This window comes from Pelecanus crispus, chromosome 1 (assembly GCF_030463565.1).
Source record: "Pelecanus crispus isolate bPelCri1 chromosome 1, bPelCri1.pri, whole genome shotgun sequence".
Classification (NCBI taxonomy): Eukaryota; Metazoa; Chordata; class Aves; order Pelecaniformes; family Pelecanidae; genus Pelecanus; species Pelecanus crispus.
This window is the reverse complement of record NC_134643.1, coordinates 144298933-144319940: the sequence shown is the minus strand read 5'-3', so window position 1 is coordinate 144319940 and position 21008 is coordinate 144298933. Positions and strand designations below refer to the sequence as shown.

General features: G+C 36.9%; 1 protein-coding gene across 1 annotated transcript in view; it reads left to right on the top strand.

Annotated features, from left to right (window-relative positions):
- Positions 1-19314, top strand: part of WWC3 (WWC family member 3) — a 101565-nt gene extending 82251 nt beyond the window's left edge. The window contains exons 12-23 of the mRNA XM_075714012.1: positions 2530-2650; positions 3497-3571; positions 4623-4709; positions 7181-7373; positions 11467-11634; positions 12357-12508; positions 13259-13418; positions 14582-14746; positions 16081-16173; positions 16779-17006; positions 17744-17871; positions 19248-19314. Coding sequence (XP_075570127.1) covers positions 2530-2650; positions 3497-3571; positions 4623-4709; positions 7181-7373; positions 11467-11634; positions 12357-12508; positions 13259-13418; positions 14582-14746; positions 16081-16173; positions 16779-17006; positions 17744-17871; positions 19248-19314 — 1637 coding nt within the window. The remainder of the gene's footprint in view (positions 1-2529; positions 2651-3496; positions 3572-4622; positions 4710-7180; positions 7374-11466; positions 11635-12356; positions 12509-13258; positions 13419-14581; positions 14747-16080; positions 16174-16778; positions 17007-17743; positions 17872-19247) is intronic.
- Positions 19315-21008: the final 1694 nt, after the last annotated feature.

Below are 21008 nucleotides of genomic sequence, written 5' to 3'. Positions count from 1 at the left end.
ATTCTCTGGGATTGTCCGGATGTTCTTGAATGCTTCCATGGCCTGCAGGCAGCAAGCAAATCATTGCCAAGTTACAACATTGTTGTAACGTGTCAGTTTTTCATGACATTATGTTCGTGCTTCAGACCCAATTTTTCCTTCCAGACAAATTGGGAACATGAACCTCCAAAAGAGAGAGCTCATGAGGTCTTTCGCCCACTACATCTATAGAAAGTGTTCACATAGAGGGGTGAGCCAAAGGCTTATTTACAAAAAGAAGTCATCCTAGTGTAACTTGTTGAAATTAGTACAGAAATAATAGAAGCACTTTCATACACAATTTATACACTTTTGTGAAGTTCAGCCTCTTTCCAGTGATGTGGAATTATTGGGGAAACTTGCGTATTAAAAGATGTCTCTGCAGAGTGCTAGTTTTGATTCTGCATAAATACCAGCGACAGAACTCAGAGGTGGGCTCACCAAATAAAAGTTCTTAAAAAGAAAAAGAAGAAGGGGGGGGGGAACCCAACCAAAAAACCAAACCCACCACTTTGTACAGGTGATATGGAGGAGAGCATGGTTCAAAAATACAGTTTATTTGCTTTCTGTGAGCTAGCTTGAACTTGGCTCTCATTTGTGGTGAGGATGAAATGAGTAACACTGCACGTTGTATGATGTATAATAAGGATGGGATACCATAATTGGGGGTAGGGGAAAGGATAGTTCTTTCTCCAGGTACAGAGACAAATGCAGATTGGGATGTCCCTGGTCAGCAGATAAATTCACTGCATAGCTGAAGATGGCTAAACCCTTTGTTGAATTTGGAGAGGAGGTCCGTAGGGCTACTTAGGGATCCAAAAGGACAGAGAACTGGCTCTGTCCAGTTTATGGGACATCTTTTTTGGTTTTCGGGACATTCTGGGACAGAACTAGGGAATTTTAGCTCCAAACAGGACCCTGTGGTTCTTGGAATACCTTTGGGGTTTTTGTGCTGTTGATGCCATGATAAGAGGAATGTACCTCGGGCTGGTGCAGGACTGCCAGGCTCAGTGCATCCTGTCTGCCAGTCCCACAGTGGGTTAAAGCTAACTTTAGCCACACACTTCTATTGATAGCAGCATCGTGGTTGTATTAATTAGGGGGATTTTTAATCAAGCTTCAAGTGCTGATGTCCCGTCCTGGCGGTGCTTGGGTGGGAGGTGAGATGGGCCCCATACAGCGCAGTGGCTCAGCTGGGCTCAGCGGATGGAACGCAGGCTCTCTGGCACTCTGCTGAAGCAAACTTGCTGATTAGGTACCAGCTTTTAGTTTTGATGCCCTGAGATAACACGTAACAGAGATACTTAATGAGTTGTTACTTTGAGTATGGCATGTTTCATCCTTAGTCAGGGGCAGTAAGAAGAAAACATCAGCTGGTGCTTGCCTCTGGTGTGATGTCCACAGTGCTACTGTCACTCCAAATGCTGTCTGCTAAAACTGGGAATACTTCCATGCTGTCTGTTTTTAAGTTTCTGAGCATGGGTAGAAGCAAATAAGATGCTTTCCCTACCTCTGAAGTGGCACCTCCTTGCTGTTGCTTTTCTGCGTTGAGGACAGTCATTGAGCCTTAAGCAAAAGGGAGATAAGTTGGCAAAAGTTCTTCACTGCACAGTGAAGAAACTGCACTGCCACAAGACTGTTTCATGGTTCTCTCTAGGATGCGAAAGAAAACAACCTCCAGTTAGGAGCTGTCATTGAAGTGTCAAAACCTTACCTATACAGTTCCTGAGCATTACCACTTGTGCGTGTACATTAAAGGATTGGTAGCTGCTATGCCTACTTGCCTGTGCACAACTTGATGTATAACATCATTTTTATTGATATGCTTACAACATGAAAATGATTGCTGAGTCGCTATTTATGGTGGTGTTGGTGATTTGGGGAAGGGTGGAAGAGGGGGTTGAATATTGCTTCCTCCTCCCCCAGTCAAAGTCATTCATCAAGAATTTGAAAAAACAGTGCTCTGAGTGAGTTGGAAAGCACTGGTTCTTTTTGATAATGCCTCTCAGACTGTAAATAAAAGCTGCTATTATGCGATGGTATAAACAGTATGGTTTGAGACTTTGTATTAGGAAACAAATGAGAACAAAACCTCACATTGTGTTGTCAGATAACTTCTTAAAAGAATTAGTCTCTGTGTGTGTTTTCAGCCTATTGTATATTCAGTAGGTAAATCCTGAAAGTTTAGGATATCGTGTACTTATGTTGAATTAATGTAAGTCTTCCTCCAGGAGGGATTATTCTACCAGAAAAGCATTTAATAACAATACAATTGGTTTATACTTAGTCTTGTCAGGGAGAAATTAGCCACAAGCTTCCTTCCTTAGTTCTCCCACAGAAAATCTCCGGTCAATTGTATTCCAGGTTTTTAACTTAAAGTTAGATGAAAAAGCAATGAACTGTGTTTCTGCCAACTGTTCTGACGCTAGTTTTGATACAATAAATGTTTCTTGTATAATTTTTAAGAGGTTGCCTTGAGCTGATGTTGTCTTCACTTTTTCTCCATGACAGCTGTAACTCTGCGAGGAGACAGTGGTAGAAGATCGGAGAGGAGAGCCAGGCGAGTTTCAGCATGTCTCTCAGATCATTCACTGGCTAGTGACAGTGGCGTGTTTGAAGCTTTAAGCAAAAGGTCAGGTGTATAAATGCATAGTAAGCTGGAAATATTCCTGTTCTACCACACGGTCTGAAAAAATTTGTTGTAACTTTCTGAATATGCCTTCCAAATTGCTAATTCTTAGTAGCATAAGATTATTAGGTTGCATGTTTTAAAGAAGCTTTTTACATCCAGTTCCACTGTCATTTTCACAAGTGCCAAGTCCCTTTCACTTTATTGTCTCTAACATTTTAACACCATATACTTCTCCCTTGATAGATCGTTTTCTCAGCGTATTAGTCATAAATCAGTAGTTTTATTTCAGCCTTCTATAACAAAATTATACAGTGTGACTTACAATTCTGAGTAGCATGTGACAGAAGTATAACTGTAAGGAAGAAGTATATGAACTACTGAAAATCTAAAAATGTGTAGGTTGACCAAGTGATTGAAGGATGGGTAAAGATGTGTTATAATTTTTTTAACACAATAAACAGTAAATGGGAAGAAGATAAGATTTTGAGGATGCTAAAGAGAAATGGAAGACAGACTAAATACTACACTGCCCTAAATATCTTGAAAGAGGTATTCTAAAAACTCATTTTTTTAGAACTGTGAATTACTACTTCTGTGTGTTTTTAAATGGATATCTTATAGAATCACAGAATCATTTAGGTTGGAAAAGACCTTTAAGATCATCGAATCCAGCCATAAGATTATAGAGTCCAACTGTAATCCCTTCTTAATCCCTTCTGTATTACCAGTCCCTCCTGTATTACCAAATGATTGCTTATATTCATCAATCACAAAATAAGTATTAATTTCATCATGTTTTAACAGCTTAGGTCAGTATGTAGTTTACAGTACTTTCTGTTCCTTCAGGAATGAAGATCTGGAAGAGCTTGTTTATGGTGATGCTGCCAGTAGTGAAGAACCGCAAATACATGTTGGTTTTCTGTGAGTAGTGTTACTCTTCTTTTCCCCGTCAACTCAGCAGGAATTGCTTACTAGTTTTCTTGGTTTTGGTTTTTAACTTTTTAATAAACTTAACTGCAGTGGATAGTTTTAAGAAGTTTCTGAATTGAAAGCCAAAGTTTAGCGGATGAACAGATTAGTCATCACATGCCACTTTCTGCTGTGGATGTGCCTTAGCCACAGTTCATTCAGTGTCCTTTCAATGCTGACTGATAAAAAGGCCTTCATTAATTCTTTCAGTAGCATTTTCATCGTCTGGGCCATTAATGAGTGTATGGATATAGGGATACATGAGATCTTACTTTTTATGCCAGATAAAGGAGGATTACCTTAGGAAAATCACAGGTGAAGAGATGCAAATACAAATACAGCTCCAAAATATAGCTTTGAAGTCCTGTGCTTAGGGCATGCTGTTGTTACTAGTGGGAGTAGCGTGGGGAAGGGCAAATTATGGCAGTGCAAAGCAGGATGTCGTAGACAGCCCTCCAGAATCATCTCTACCCCTTGGAGAACTGATTCCCAAGATTGGGAGTTTTCAAATCTCAACCAAGTTTGTTAGTTCCATTTCAAAATTCGTGCTGATATGAAAGAGTAGAATTTTTTACATTTATTTTCATTAACCCATGAAAATAATGCCAACTGATTTGTCTAATGTAACTGATGCATTACATGTGCACGCATGTATATACACATGCACATATACACATAACGTGTCACTGTTTAAACCAAGGAGTGTATTTTATAAAACCTGTTCACTATCGAGTCACAGTAGGGAATATTAATCTTTTCAAATTGAATAATGTTTAATTCTCTTAGTTCTGATAACTTTGTTACTGTAGCTAGTAGTATTAATAATGTTCTGTTACCGGAGTGCGATATCTGTAATTGCTTTTGATTCAACCTGATTTGTTTTAGAGATTTGTTTAACAGCAAAAGGTGCTTTTACATTCTTAAAATCTTTTTAGTCTTTCATATCTATCTCTTAAGCAAAGTATTGATGGTTGGTGACTAACACAGGAAATTTATTTTCCAGGCATGACAGTGGAAGCGAATGTCTGTTAGTCCATGTATTACAGATGAAGAACTTTACTAGTCTAGTTGTTAAAGAAAACTGCAAAATGTAAGCTTAAATTTCACCTAAAGTCGTCTTGTTTTGTGCCACAGTTGTAAATACCATAAATTTGTCTGCTTTCATGCAAAATTAAGCCATTTCTGGAGAAGATGGTATGTCTTGGTTTACATGAGGACAAGGTTAATTTTATGGACACAAAGTGTCCCTTTTATAGAAACTCTGTTGTAATGGTCAGGTAACAAGTGTAGTCTCTAATGACCAATCTTCTTACGTGTTTATTATGCACAGGAAAGTTTGTTCAAAAACCTTGAAGTCACGCTTCCATCACCCCATGCCTTCTGGCCCAAAAGCCGCCTACGTTATTTGCAGTATTCCAGCAATATTATTTCCTGTGCGACTTCTCTACAGCTTATCTGTGATGTATCCCAGAATAAGCTTAGTATAATTTTCTCAATTTCCTACTGTAACATCTATATTAATCAGTGTGAGAGATACTTTTCCCTTTATCTTAACCAAAAAAATATAAATAAATCAAAACCCAGGACAAGTGCAGGGCTTTGTGGCCATTACAGCTCTCCTTGAATATCTGTGAAACACCTTTCAAAGATAGTTTTAACTCAAATACTAGCTGAGAATCAGTACAAACAATTGAATTATTTTAACTTCGTCGGCCTGTGCTACTTTTTCAAATTCATATTGCATTATATAGAACGTTGTTTAATTTATTCTAATGTTTCTTAAGTAATGGCAATGTTGCTATAAAACACGGTCTTATCTAGTGATATGTATCTTAACATATTTTAAAGAAATTTGACCCGTGAAAATTGTTGATCTTCATCTTTGGGAGAGGTTGTTTGAAAACTATGGAACACAGAGGTGTGATAACATTGTTGCATTGTAATATAAGTCATTCTGTGGGAGTCTTTAAATTGACATACATCTCACTGAATGAGTTGATCTTTGTTGAGAACACTTGATCTTGTGAACTCTGCAAACCTCTAGTGGAAGTTCTTCATATCGGTGAGTGCATCAGTGTCGGTCTTTTGCTTCGTTTTCAGTGTGAGAGCAAGGGCATGTTATAGAGAACAAATGTGAGTATTGAGTAGTACTCAGCCGTGTTGCCTTGTAATTAGAAAAATAAATAAGTGTCATCTGAAGAAAGTCAAGTAGAGTCAGCAAGGTAAAAAAAGACTCCAGAGGGTTTGTTGGACATTGTCATCACGGCAATCAGATGTCTAAGCGGCTCTCAAAAAGGCAGTTCTGTTCCCCATCCTCTGTTAACCACTTGTGCTGGAATCACTCAACTGCATGGCTGCAGGCTAAATCAATTGGTTTGACTGGTCAAAAAAGAAATTTATCTACCAAAACCAGAAAAAGCTTTTAGCCAGTTTAATGAATTCCTCCATGCAGCTGTACATTCACTGAATCAGAGTTACTGGGGACAGTGGGGGCAAAGTTACCTGCAGCAGCTGATGAACGGAGGAGTTGGATTGCTGTCTTTTTACAGCATGTAAAGCTCTTTAGCTAACTGATGCTCTGCATGGCAGCACTGCAGTTCCACCATAGTGAGCTCTTCCAGTTGTCCTCTAACTATTTACTTGCCTGTCAGTGTCAGCCCCTCTCTGGTGGTGACATTAAGAGTTCATGCAGCCATGTAGTCAACTTGAGTGAGCCTCTGAGCTAGATTTTTTTAATCCTTAGGCCTTATTTTTGCTAGGTTAGCTTTTTAACTGGGATAAGTTTTCTAATCTGGTTCAAAACACAGTTGCATGAAGCTGTTTGCTGGTACAAGGGAAGGTGTGGCAAAAAATAGGGTATTGCAGAGGCTGGACAAGCAGTCAGGACAGGGAGAACACAGAAACACTTCTCTAAGTAGCTCTGATGCCTTCTGTCAGATTAAAATGGTTGTGGATTTTGTTTTTGACTTGATGTCTCAGATGGTACCAAATATTTGAATTTGTTTTTTAAGACGGCAGATGAATGCAATGATTGCAGGTTTCTTTCACCATCCTTTTGTGCTGAATTTCTTAAGGGGGGTGGGGAAAGGTATGCGTAGTAGGTGGAAGGAAGAAATGGATCAGTGACACTTATGGGGCAATTCAATCACCTAAACATAGGCATGTGTTTCCATTTGAAATATCATAGCATAGCACCTGGCCTCCAGCTGCTGCTGCTCAGGGGAAGGCTGTACCTCTCCCAGAGATCCTATGTCATATTTGCTAGCCCCATGTAGATGCCTTGGATACCTCAGGGCATCTCAAGTGCCACATGGTGCCTCTGCTTAAGCACCAAGTTAAAACAACAAATTAGTTTTAGTTAGAAAAAGGCAGTGTTTCCAAATGGGCTTTGCAGTTCTTCTGTATTAAGAATACAAAGTAAATGTCTGTAATGAGATCCCAGAGCAGATTCTTAATGTAGAAGCTACACTGATGTTTTCGCTTAGCTTGATTTTGAGAAATGCAAAATAGCTTTCTTTGTCTGAATTGTGCTATTCTATTTGTCTATTTTGCTGTTCCCAGTCATGTGAGAGTTTATTTGCCACCACTTGAGTCAGGCACACCAACCACTTACTGCTCTAGAGCTCTGGAATTCCAAACTCCGTTAATATTTAATGAAGTTTTCCGAATCCCCGTGCATTCAAGTGTTTTGAAATTAAAATCATTGCAACTGTATATCTGTTCAGTTGACCATCAGCAACAAGAAGAATTATTGGTAAGTGGTCCTTTTTCTTAAAAGCCATCTAATAGGGGAAACTAAAGTTACTTGAGGAATAATTTTTAGGATTAAAAAGAGAAAGTGAAGACTTTATTTTTCCTTAAGAAGTGCTGATAGTTACATGTTAATGTATCCGTTTGTTCACATACGTAAGTACAGTTCTGTTAATAAAAACAATAAAAAAGGTGGGATTTTTAAAAAGCTGAAATACATGCATTTTAGGTTACATAAAGTCTTGGAAATGATTACCAAAATTAGCAGAGGTTGAGAATTGGAGCATTTTAAGTAGTGTTGAAAGTAATGTTACCTGTACTGCTGTCTACTGTTACATTGCAGAGGCATATTGAAAATTGGTATAACATTTACATTCATTGCTATGGGATTTAGTAGATAAGGAGTTAATTTCTTTTTTATTTAATGCATTTCTTACAAATGTCTGCTTTGGGGAAAGTTGAAAAATCTGCTGTTGCTAAATTTTGGTGCAAGAGGGAAAGCATTGTGTGAAAATTAAACTTTTCCCCAAAGGCTTCATCTGACAGCTTTTAGACCACAGACTTCTGTTTCTGCATGGCACTGCAACGTGTACATGATGAATCAGTATCAGTAAAATAGTTTTCCTAAAAAGATAATAAATACAAACCCCTTGTTGTCTACACAAGTGGTCCAAGAAGACTGCTGTTATATCAATCTTAACTTTGTTGCAGGATAATAGTGGTCCAGGCAGGTTTCTGTTACGCCTTTTATGTTAAACTGATTGAGACACCTGATGTAGATGCATTCAAATAAATGTAGCAGTTGTTTAAATAGGTTACATGTATTAACTGTGTTAACTTTAGATATGTTAAATGTTAACTTCATTTAGCTATTTTCAGATTAATTATACTTAAATAAATCTGCCTTGGGGCTGATGTCCTGGCTATTTTGAAGTCAGTGGGCTGGCATTTCAGTGGGGGTTTTGAATGGGTTAGTGAATTTTCTTTTCTTTTTTTATGCCTGTCAAAGTAGTTAAGAGATACAGGCATCTCACTGTCATGCTGGACTATGGATAAGAGGTGTTTATTTGAGCAAATCTGGTGAAGAATGCCTGTTTGTTAGTCTACTTTTAAAACTAGGTAGCACCCTATATAAACAGTGGTCTTAATGTTGACAGAAGCGGACTCAAGGTCTTGTCCACAGTGGGAAGTTTTGTCATTTTTGCACTACAAACTAATGGAAGAGAAAGTGTCTCAAGAACAGCGTGGCTATATTGGTATAAAATGCTTTATACTGGTATAGCCTGTTCCTCTGGGAAGCTAAATAGCTATTTCAGTGTAAAACATCTTTATATTGACGCAAGTGCATCTGAGTTTAGGGTGTTTTTATTTTAACTGCTATTACTGAATTAGCAAAAAAAGGTAGGTCTTCAGTTTATGTTGGTAGTAAGTTTTTCTCTTTCATAGTCTTAGTGTAGTTTTGTCAGAAATATTTGTCTACAGTAGTTGGTAAGATACTTTAGGGTAAGTTGACAATGCCACTCGAAAAAGAGAGAAACAATACCATGGTTGCTTAAGGTAGATGCCTTGAAGTATGTATTTAAACATTACGATCAATGCCCTCTTTTACTGTAAATTGAAAATAAGCATTTTATCAAACTGAGAAATCATTTGATATCTCTCTTTGGAACTGCTGTGATGGCCTCTATAACTGTCTTTCAAAATCTCTTCCACTGAGATTACAGTTTTTTTCTATCGATTTGGTCATCCCTATATGTCTGAAGTTTTTGCTGACTGCTTTCTTTTCAATTAGATTATGCCAGTTAAATGCTTTCCTGAATGCAGAAGACAGGCTGGAGTTCATCCTAAGTTAAACACATTTTTGTACATAACAGGGAATGGGAAAATAAATAAATAAATAAATGTTCAGGCAAATAGTTCTAAACTTCACTTACATAGAGAAGTAAATCTACTAAACTTGTGGGATGATCTTTCCATTCCCTCAACCTTTTACTCATATGCCCTGCCTTGCTGAAAGTTCGTTTTCATTTTCCTACAGCTTTCTGCAACTGTGCTTCCTTAAGTTGGCTTATTTCTTCCCTGGTGGCCTCATCAGTGTTGAGATAACGGAGTTGTTATTTTCCACGGTTAGCATATATAGCTTGTGTTAAAACATCAAAGAAATGCGATTGCCTTTCTTGCAGTCATACGGCATTGGTGTTTCACTCCCAGTTTCTGATCTTTTACAGCCCTGACCAAACAATTATTTCCCATGTCTTAATTTACTTAAATTCTTCTTCTTGAGTGTAACATTTGTCTTTTTGCATTTCGTGTTTTTATTTCAGAACATTAGTCCCATTTTTTTAACTTAATTTTAAATTCTGATCCTTGTCTCATAAATTTTACAATCCTTCTGTTTGACATCACTGAGAGATTCATAAATGCTTTTACTATTCTGCCATCCAAGTTAATAACAAATGCATCAGAGCAGGCACTTGACAGACCACTAGCAGACCCACCTTGGTTTCTTCATCCTTTTAAGCGAGCTCCAAATCCTGAGGTGGAGGTGAAATATTAATTAGTCCTTTCAGTACTGGTAATTATTAATTGGGTTTGGTTATTTTCTACCCAATTAGCTATTCACTTTGTAGTAATGACTTCTTTGGTATGCCTTCTTAGCTGCTTAATAAATGTGGTGTGTAGGGGAGTGTCAGTCATCTTAAAAGTAAGTCAACATGTGTTTTTTTCCAATATTGGTGATAGGAAAACAGCTTTCCCCTCTACCCCTAAAACCAAACCCAGCATGTCTTAAACATTTTCCAACTCTGATGCAAAAGTATATTTTATACATGTTTCTTTCTTATACTGTGTCAGAACAAGTAGATAATTAGAAGACATCTCTGTTTTATATATAAAAGACATCTCTCTCTGTAGCATCCAATATACTGATGTAAAATGACGTTCTCAGTAACATGTTATATCCCGATATGATATTCTTTTGTTAGTCTCAAAAACTTTTCTCCATTGTCCTTTATACACCTGTTTAAACAGAGCCCCAGAGAACATTCATCTTGGAAAAACAATACAATGATTTTTTTTTTTAATTATTATTTTCCAATTAACTGTTTCTTTACGTGCTTAAAGTTGAATGCGGTTTCTGGATATATTTCCTACTGCCTTTACAACTAAAATCATTGCATCCAGCTATTTGTTTTGTGAGAGATGAAAACAGTTTTTACATGATTTTTCCAGTGGTATAAATGAAAACATTCTTAGCATGTGGTCCGTTAGCATGGAAATGAAGAGGTTGTAGAGATAGCCAGATAAAGACACACACAGTAATTAAGGCTACCTAATATAAAATCACTAGCTAGGTCCAGCTAGTGAACTGATTAAGGGGCGGGGGGGGAAGTATGGATTTGCTCACAACTATTTTTCATTTAGGTCAACACCTCTCAGAAATTTTTTACATGAGCACTGTCTGATTGAGTAGGGCTACTTTAAAGTTGGCAATACTTTTAGTGGGAAGCCTCCATTAAACCTGTTTTCACCTGATTCTGGGAGATGTAAGGATGGCTTGGAAATGGGAAAATGGCTTTATGACCCATTTGACTACCTTATGATACAAACAGGCAGAAAAAAAAATTGGTTTACATGACATTTTTTTCCCCTTTGGAAGATGCCTCTGAGGGCCGGAGAATGGAAAGGTATCTCAGAATATAGTGTTCTCAAAAGAAAATAGGCTAAAGTAGTATTGTTAAAGTAATATTAATTTAAAACAAATGTAGAAATTGGATATGTAATTGAGAGGGTTTTTAAATAAAATATTAAGCATTGTCAGCTGTAACAATCATACCTACATCAGTCATATAAATTTAATTTTTCAACTGAAAAAAATTGAATACCTACTCCGATCCTTTCTGGTAGTAAGCAAGAGGCAAGAAATTCTGTATCTTAGACATAATACAACAGAACAAAACTGTCTCTTTTTGAAAGACACTATTAGTATTTGATAAAGTGGGTGTTTTACATTGTAAGTAAAATACTCTTTAAATGAGAAGGTGTCTGCTGCAGTGTATGTTTATCTCACTGTGGTCAATGCTTTTTGCTGTTTACAGGGCATTGCTCAGATAAACCTGACTGATGCAGAGAATTCTGGTGAGATGCAGCTTCACTGGTATTCTGTTCAGATCTTCACTGGTTCAGAGCCCCAGAGAACAAAGAACAAAAACCAGTGTGAAGAAAGTATTCCCCGGTCTTCTGGAAATGTAACTACAGTTAAAACAGTATGGCTCTGAAAAAGTGATTTGTTTACTCTATTTTGACCTGCTGAGTGGTTGTTTGTGATCTATCTCGGGTGCAGTTTGTTTTCAGGGTGCACAGAAGGTGATACCTTGATTTAGCTCTTGTGGCAAGAGCTGGATTTTAAAAGAACAATTAAAACCTAGATCATGTCTGGGCAGGTGCTTGAAATAGTACTGCGTATGTTTGCATGCACACTTCCAGTCCAACTAACTAAAACTCATCAAAAATTTCTGCCACTGCACTTCAGGAGGTTGTCAAGAAAGGTTGTGAGTTTTCCATCCTTGGAGATTTTTCAGCCCTTGACTGGGCGCTGGGCAACCTGATGTGGCTGTGAAGCTGTCCTTGTTGGGCAGGACATCAGACTAGGTGACCTCCAGAGGTCTCTTCAGACCTAACTTGCTGGATGATGCTCCACGCTGAGATAAAGTCTGCCCAGTTTCTGTGAGAAGCGGCATTCATGGAACACCACGTACTTTTTGATCATTAAGATTCAGGACAGATGTTTTGGGTTTGTGGGGTTTTTGTGGGTGGGTTGTGTTGGGGTTTTTGGGGTGGGGTTTTTTGTTTGTTTGTTTGTTTTTGTTGTTTTTTTTTTTAAGAAACATAAAATGGCTATGTTTTTATTTTATTTTCTCTGAATAATATACATTAAACACAATGGCTTGTTCAAACAGTTTTATTTGAAGTCTAGTTTACCTTTCAGGATGCAGTGACAGCCCTGTTAGCTAGGACAACCGCCCAGCTGGAAGCAGTTGAGAGAGAGTTGGCAGAAGAGAGGGTGAAACTGGAGTACACAGAGGAGGAAATCCTGGAGATGGAAAGAAAGGAAGATCAGGCAGAAGCCATATCAGAAAGGTAAAAATAGTAATTTAAACACCTCATCAAACATCCAAGTGATATTTACACTGTGGGTATAGTCTGAAATACAGCAGGAGAAAAAACAGGTCCTTATTCTGAGATCTGCTCCCTGTTAAGTGTTACAAGTATAGAATTCTGTTGTTATGTGATGATGTGCAAACAGGAGAAAACCTTATTTGAATAGCTGGCTGAGTTTAGAGGACTTGGAATTTGGGGAGTGGGAGAACATTATATCAAACAGAAACTTTGCTAGGGAGGCAGCTGTAATGAGTTTGCAACAGCAAAAAAAAAAAAAAAAAAAAAAACCAACAAATTTTGTGGTGATACGGGAAATTGTCAAGAGATAGATACGCATTGCAATGCTTATGGAGTGAACATGCAACGCAGCTCTTCCTATTTCAGGGTTTATTACAATGCTATTTCATCATTAATAATACTTGTAGCTTGTTACATGAGTTGCATTTTTCATTTTGTTATTGTTTTCTTAGTATTGTTATAAAGACCAGAATGTATACTTTAAGAAAATTAGGGAAGGTGATTTTTTTGTTTTGGCATGTGTTTGCTTGTCTGTGCATCTGCAGTTAATGCAAGAAGGATATGTTCTCCCTTTGAAAATTCTGTATTTTTATTGGAGAAATAATAGTCTAAAATGACATACTGACTTGGATAATGAAATGTATAAAAGTGATGCATAATTGCATGAGTTTTTTTAATACCTACAAAATTCTTCTGATGTTCTGACTTTAGGAGTTGGCAAGCAGAATCTGTTGACAGTGGATGCAGTAATTGCACCCAGACTAGTCCTCCTTATCCAGAGCCATTCTGTGGGGATTCGTTAGCTGGACACATGTTTGCAACTCAAGCAGGCCAGTACAGTTCTGGAAAAATGCAGCCTCCACCACTAAAGGTAATGAGAGAAGACAGTGCAGTACGGAAACTGCCATGCTGCCTGGCACCCACAGAGTGTGTTACTGCTGCTTCTTGAGTTTGAGTCCAAATTGATCAGGAGAGAAAAGAATCAGAAATGACATTAACAACTCTATATGAGCACTGCCTTCATGACAGCAGCATGCCTTCTGAGCTGTTAAAAATGCCTTCTTTAAGGGTGGGGTTTTTTGTTTGCTTGCTGGTTATTTCTAGACAGAGTTAGTTTTTGATATCAAAAAGCAAGCTATTTTTACTGTGGCCTTTATCTAATCTGTACATATGCACTCCTATTAATGTCTGTGTTGACCTGAAATTGCAATAGAAAAGATCATGATTGAATTCCAGTGCCCTTAGAAATAAGAATTTTTGAAGGAATTGTGAAGAAAGCAGCTTACTTGCATTGCTGTTTCAGCTTTATAATAAATACAGCCAAAATTTTCAGAACAGTTGTGCTGAAACTGATGGATTTAAAATCTGTTGTATTCAAGATATGAGTCATTGAAAATAATCCTGAACAACCTGAAATCAGCATGCTTTCATTGAAGCGGAGGAACACAAGCCCTTTGTGTTGCCTTTAGGGAAGATCGTACCTCCTATTGAGGAGTGAGTTATCTTAAAGTTTGGAAGCTTTGCTAGAGTAACATGTTTTCTGTATTTTTGAATATTTCAGTGTTCTCATATCATTGTTTCAACAGTCTTTCAGTTCCCTTTTGTTGAGTTTCTTCTCTTCATTTGACTTCCTCCAGTTTTAAGGTGGTTACTTGCTTCAGAGTCACCTTGCTTATTGAAAGGTGACTCAGTTTTCTTCTGTTGAGGCTGGAGATCAGGTGGTAGCTTGGTTAATGCACAATTGCCAATGCTGAATGCAGTCTTTGTGCTCTATTCACTTTATAACTGCATCTCATAATTGTTACTGTTCCAGCAAAGGCTTCTGAAAGGTAATCTTATAATTTTGAGTGGCCTAGTTTTAAAACTTTTTAAAAAATGAGGTGATTCGTCCTCTGTTCTCAGTGCTCATTAAAACTTGAACCTAGCTAGGAGGGCAAATTGTTTACTTTTGATATTGTTGAAATGTCTGATTGTTTTTGGTGAGAGAGACAAAATAAGGAAAAAATAAAAATTTTTCCTTCATTGAAATTTTAGGTGGATAAGGAAACTAACACTGAGGATTTGTTTCCTGAAGAAGTTGCTATTCTTCCAAAAGAGAGAACTAGCCGCAGGCCTCGGGGTTCTGCTTTTGTTCGCAGTAGCACTATTGTTCGTTCCCAGACCTTCTCGCCTGGAGCACGAAGTCAATATGTTTGCAGAGTGAGTAAGGCTTAAAAAAGGGGGGAGGGGAGGGGCCTCCACACAAGTATTTTGTACATTTTGGATGATTTCTTCTTAAGACTTTATTACATTTATAAGAAACATATAGTCTTAACGCTAATGAATAATCTCTCGTTGAATTTAAACATCGCAGTGGGGAAGAGGTCCCCTGGTTCTTTTTAAGAGTTTAAACCTGAATTTATTTCATTTAAAATGTAAGACTCTATGACAAATTAGATATTAAGGTCTTTTTCCTGGCAACCTTAGATGTTAGGCTACGGTGATTGATTTTGCAGAGGTACAGTGCTGTCTAATGAGGTGTATAAGCAGGTAGCTTAGAAGCCATGTTTAACTTTCAGGTACCTGAAAGTTTGGGAAAGGGGACTGAATGCATAATCTTAGGGTTATTGCATAAATATTGTCATGACTAGTTGCTGTCATGAATGTCAGTCATGTGATGCTTGTTACAGTGGGACCTAGGATTCCTGAGTGCACTGGTGCAAGTAAATGAGGATCGGCACAACGGTTTTCAAGCTCACGTTAGCTGGTTGCTATGTTCAATGGCAAAAGGCTTATAAGCAGTTGGCTCACAGTATTGGAGATCAATACATAGGTATTGGTTTTGCAATATTGGTGGAATGCACATAGCTTTAATTGTACTCTTTCATAAGCTTTTGAGAGCTCGAGTTTGAAAATGCAGTAATGATTTTTAACTTTTACGCTTTTTCCTAAACCAAGGATCTTCTGGTTTTTGCTCTCTTATTTGCATTGCACGCAGTGCATCTGTGGACCCCTTCAGATTCTTTAGTTTGATTTCTGGATTTCGTATCTGTTTATGATAGAGGGAATGTGAGTAAAACACCCTCACACACCAGAACAAAGATAGTGCAAGAAGGAAAAGATTGTTAAACACCCTCACTTAATCTGCATTTACTTAATCAGAGGCAGGGGAGGGGAAGGGGGAAGCTGTAGTGTTTGTGCCTATGACAGTAAATGCTTTAGGAAGAAATAATATTGCTTTAACTGCCCCCTCCCTGTTTTCTGAGGTTACATTTCTGAGGTTACTTGGATATTTAGTAGAGTGCCTGATGAAACTTAGCTGTAAAACATTGGTGGTTTTGCAGTTTTCTTGAATAATTGTAACTATATGATATGAGCACTATTACATATATATTTTTACAAATAAAGCTGAAAAAATCAGTTGCTTAAAACAAGACAGTTTCAGTGCATTTTTAAAAATAAATCTCAAAAGCAAAAGAGAAAAAAAAAATCCAGATTTCTTCATGTAGATGACCTTGTAAGCAACCTATATTTTCAATATCTTTTCTAATCAGCTGTATCGCAGTGACAGTGACAGTTCAACTCTGCCAAGGAAGTCCCCTTTTGTCCGGAATACATTGGAGAGGCGTACTCTACGGTATAAGCAGGTATACCTAGAAAACTGTTTTTTTACTTTTTGCTAAGTTTACTTTCACTAAGTCATTAGAACACTGACACTTTTATACCTAAGCTTTAGATGTCCGCAGGTACATTCTGATGTTTTTAGGAAATGTATAAGGCTTCTGTAATATAACTGGGAGAAGGGTACATGTTTTGGGTTTGGGTTGGGTTTTTTAAGCTAAAAGGCAGACATAGAGAAGTGAAATATAGTTGTGAACAATTACTGAGGAGGAAAAAAAAAATCATCATCACATTATTATTACCATATTATTATAATTATCATCATAACATGAAAGTTGAGTCCATAAGCTTAAATTAGTTAAACATTTATAAGCCAAAAGGAGACAGTAAAAGGAGGTGGTAAAAAGAATTAATTGAAAAAGTCTATGTATGGTACAGAAAACCCCTACAACTTGTTAGCCTTTCACTGTGGGATATAAATAATCTCTCCAAAACTTTGTGTGAAGAAAGACTGTGTGCGTGTGTGAAGTCTGTATAGAAAATGTATGCTCTATATAGCTAAAGATAGACCAGTATACCACATTGAGAGTAATATATTGTGCATTTTATTTGAATCCTAATAACTCAGCAGTCGTGCAGATCATCTTTGGCTGAGCTTATGGCAAGGACATCCTTAGACCTGGAGCTGGATCTCCAGGCATCCAGAACTAGACAGAGACAGCTGAACGAGGAGATATGTGTTTTAAGAGAGTTGAGACAGCGTCTGGAAGATGCTCAACTCAGAGGTCAGACAGATCTACCCCACTGGGTCCTTCGGGATGAGCGATTCCGAAACTTGTTGAAGGAAGCAGAAAGGCAGGTATGGTAACATGAGATGAGCGCTCAACATGTTCAGAACCTTCTGGTTTCAAAATTTCTTGATTATGACAAGATGTCTAAAGAGCTGTTTTTACAGAACTTCAAACAATGGATGTTGCTTCTCTGTTCTTGAAGTTAGCGCAATAAAAATGGTTGCATTGATTGTTACCAAACTGTGTATTTATTTAAGGACAATTACTGGAGAACGGCACTATTTGCCAATGGCATGTTTTGGTTTGGGGTTTTTTTGGTTTAGATATTTATTATTGGAACTTTAAGAACATCCTTACTTCTGATCCTTGAAAGAAATTTTGCTGATTTGATATTTCATTTTTTACAAGTATTTGGAATGTTCCCCTAGGTGTGTGATTTTTTTTCCCTGTTCTTGGAGAAAGAAGTTATAGGCAAAAAGTGGCAAAAACTGCACAACAAAAAAAATTGTCATTGGATTATCAGAGACGAAGAGTGAGCCTAAATTTACTTTAAGGTCTTATTTGACAGATCTGTGTGCAGTAAATTTCATTAATTTAATATGTATCTGTCTGAAAAGCATTAAGAAATGAAACAATGCTTGTCAGTCTTTTGAATTTATAGTTCTTAGATGATCAGCTATTTCAGACAATGTACTTGTGTGCTTTTACTGTGGTGAGTGGGGAAAAAATCCATTATTTTAACCTGGGTATTCTTGTGTTTTATTTATTCACATGACCATTTTAAGCATTATGTTCTTGTTTTCAGACCAGACAGACCAAATTTGAACATCACCAAGAGCAAGCAGCTGAAAAGATGCTAAAGAAAGCATCAAAAGAAATATACCAGTTGCGTGGGCAAAATCAGAAGGAGCCTATTCAGGTGCAGACTTTTAGGTAAGTGGTAACGTGTACTGAAATAGCATAGCAACAGTTCATTAGAGAGGTTAAAGATCTCTGAAGCATTTAGCTTAAATTCTGTGTGTCTTCTATATAGCCAGTAATTTTTAACTGTATATTGATTTGGACACATGAGTTTCCTTTGAATTGTTTTAGTGCAGAGAGCCAAAGCTAAGGTAAAAAATCTTCAAGTGCAAACAGATTCTTTCAATTTAGCCTAGTCACTCTTAAGTTCAAATGATTTGTCAGTTCTTCAATGCAAGCCTGTGGGCATAAATAGTTTGTTTAACGTAATACATATACATTGCTAGTAACACTCTCTCCCTAAAAATTACTCAATCATATTCCAGCTTTCTCTCAAGAAGTCTTTTCTTTGGACTTTTTTTTCCCTATTTCATCTGTGTTCACATGGTATGTGTCCTCTGTTTTTTTTCTGACAGTTTATTGTGTGTGCAAGTGGCATTGATAAGCAGTGTGCATTTCACAGGAAGACTGTTACTTCAGCACTGAATTTTTTATAATTTTTATTGGGAGAGTAACAGTAAGAATAAGAAAATGTTAGTGCAGCGTAGATGTGGAGAACAGCTCAGCTACAAAGTTACATTATACTATTTCATCCAGTGTTTAGATTTTTAGAACTTTTTTACAGGGAATACTTAAGTGAAACAGAAAAGCTGCCTGTTCTTTAATGTAATTTTTTTGCTTGAATTATATTGAATTATATATTTCTCACAAAGGTGGGGAGGAAGTAAGAGGAATAGAAATTTTAGGGTTGTTTTTACATCTTATGTTTTTGGTAAGAGAGGGGGTTTTATGCTTTGTCTACCAAGATATAAAAAGATACAGGGAATTGAATAAAATGAGACATAGAAAATGAAGCAAAAGCTGTCTTCCTTGTTTAAATTCTCGCCCTTTTTATGCACACAACCATTTCTTATGACGCTTACTTTACGGCATGTACTGTTTGCTCAAAAAAGAAGCAAAAAGATGACTCTGAATGCTGTCTCTTTGTTTTCCTTTTTTTTTTGTAGGCATTATTGCAAAATGTACAAGGGTGAACTTTGCATTGCAGAAGGGGCTTATGCAGGGCTTGTCCTGTGAAACCTTTTTAGTCATCTATGACTGATGTTCAATGAGTTGTATAAAGCTTCCACCTAAATTTTCAAAAATAGTAATTGTGTTCAATGGAATGTTGCCAAAAGTATACAGTGAGGTTTAATAGTTTTTGTAAGTTTCTTGTACTCAAATAAACATCAGTTCAGTATGTAACTAACGAATACTAACCACTAACCCGAGTAAAGAAACCATGATCTTGGGGGGGGGAAGTAGGCATATATTTGATTGACTTCCTTTTTATCTTGTTTTGCTCACAGAGAGAAGATAGCTTTTTTCACAAGACCAAGGATTAACATACCTCCTCTGCCAGCTGATGATGTATGACATGTTGCATTGTAAACATGAAGTATTTATCGCTTTTATTTTAATGAAGTTATTAGAGTAGCCAAGTTTCTTTTAAAAAAAATTGTGCAAAAGCTAATATACACGTTTTGTAAAAAATAAAAAAAGTAAAAAAAGTAAAAGTAAACAAAAACATATATATAAATATATATACATATATATTTTATAATAGCGACTGCAACAAGGCTTGGTTTTTCCTTGTTGTGAAACTGACATCTCTGAAGACAACTTATTTTATAAAAGATCGACTATCCTGTTAAGAGCGTGTACAGTTTTTATGCTGTTTTATTTGACTTAAAGGCTGGAAGACAGAAACAAAGTGAGTTCAGGCAAATTCACTGTAGTGTAATTTATTTATAGTGCCTTTTTTCCTTGAAGGAAAATACCTACTTGAAGATGTATTTTAAGACTGAAATTTTGTTCTTCAGTATTTGTCATACAGTAGAATGGAACCATTGAGCTGGTTTTGTTTCTGATACCTGAAATGAAAATACTATGTTCTAAAATTGTCACTTTTTTCAGCTTTATTACCTGTAGCTTATTATGTACATTGTATCCTTTAGCACTGTCTGTGTTATAGCAAAATATTATCACCTGCAATGTGTTTAACACTGATTAGAAGTGATGTTAAACATTGCAGAATTCATTTGCATGTTCTTACTGTGCACTAATAGATTGTTTTCATTTCAGTTGTGTCTAAAGTATCTTTATATTCTTAACTAGATTCTCAGTTTAAACGGAGGAAGGAAAAGGGTGACAGGTCTTTGTTTTGTTGTTTCATGAAAAGGGAGTTAGTTAAAAGAGCAATGTGAGCTAGCTGTGTGGAAAGACCGCTAAAGGAATATTACAGTAATTTCTACAGTTTTAAAGATTCTGGTCTGATTCAGGAAAGTACATATGTGCTGATTTCGGAAAGCAGCTGCATTAAGTAAGGGTGCTTAAACACATGTTCATCCTAAAGGATGTGCTTTGAGGTTAGTGTATGCAAGTTCTGTTGAACAGTGACACTTTCCGGGAGGAAGGTGTATAATTCTGGAAGGTACAGCTCACTTGATTGCTAGTTGGACCAGCTAAAATCCAGTAAGAAATTATTTTACTTGTGACCGTTCGTTTTAATGAAAGACTGTCACCCTAAATTCCCGAGAATGCCAGTTTTGTGTCCTTGCATCCTGCAAGTATGTAAAAATACTTCTTTACTAAGCTACTATAATAGAGTTTCTCATATTTTTCTAATTACACATTACCTACAAAGAGAGTTGCCCAACACAAGACTGACTTTGCAAATTTCTGGAATCTCCTAGGAGGAAGATCATGCTGTCTCTTAATTAAAGTAAAGGTCAAATTGGTTCCAGATTTTTATATGTCAGAAATCAAAACAACAACAGCCAAAACCTAAATGGACTTACCAGAACCAATCAGAATATTTTAAAATATTTTGTAAGTAAGTGTTGTTTGTGAGTTTCAAGAGCTTATACTCTGTGACCTTGTCAAAGATCAGGAAAACCTGAGAATGAAACTGAATTGCTTTTACTTGTCCAAGCTGAGGCAAAAAGTAATGGGGAAAAAAGATTGTAAACCTCTAAATCATTAATCAATGAGGATGATTAATGGAGACATTTAATTTTAAGGTAGTATTCCCTGTTTCCTAGTACGGCCTGTAATCATTACAGGGCTCA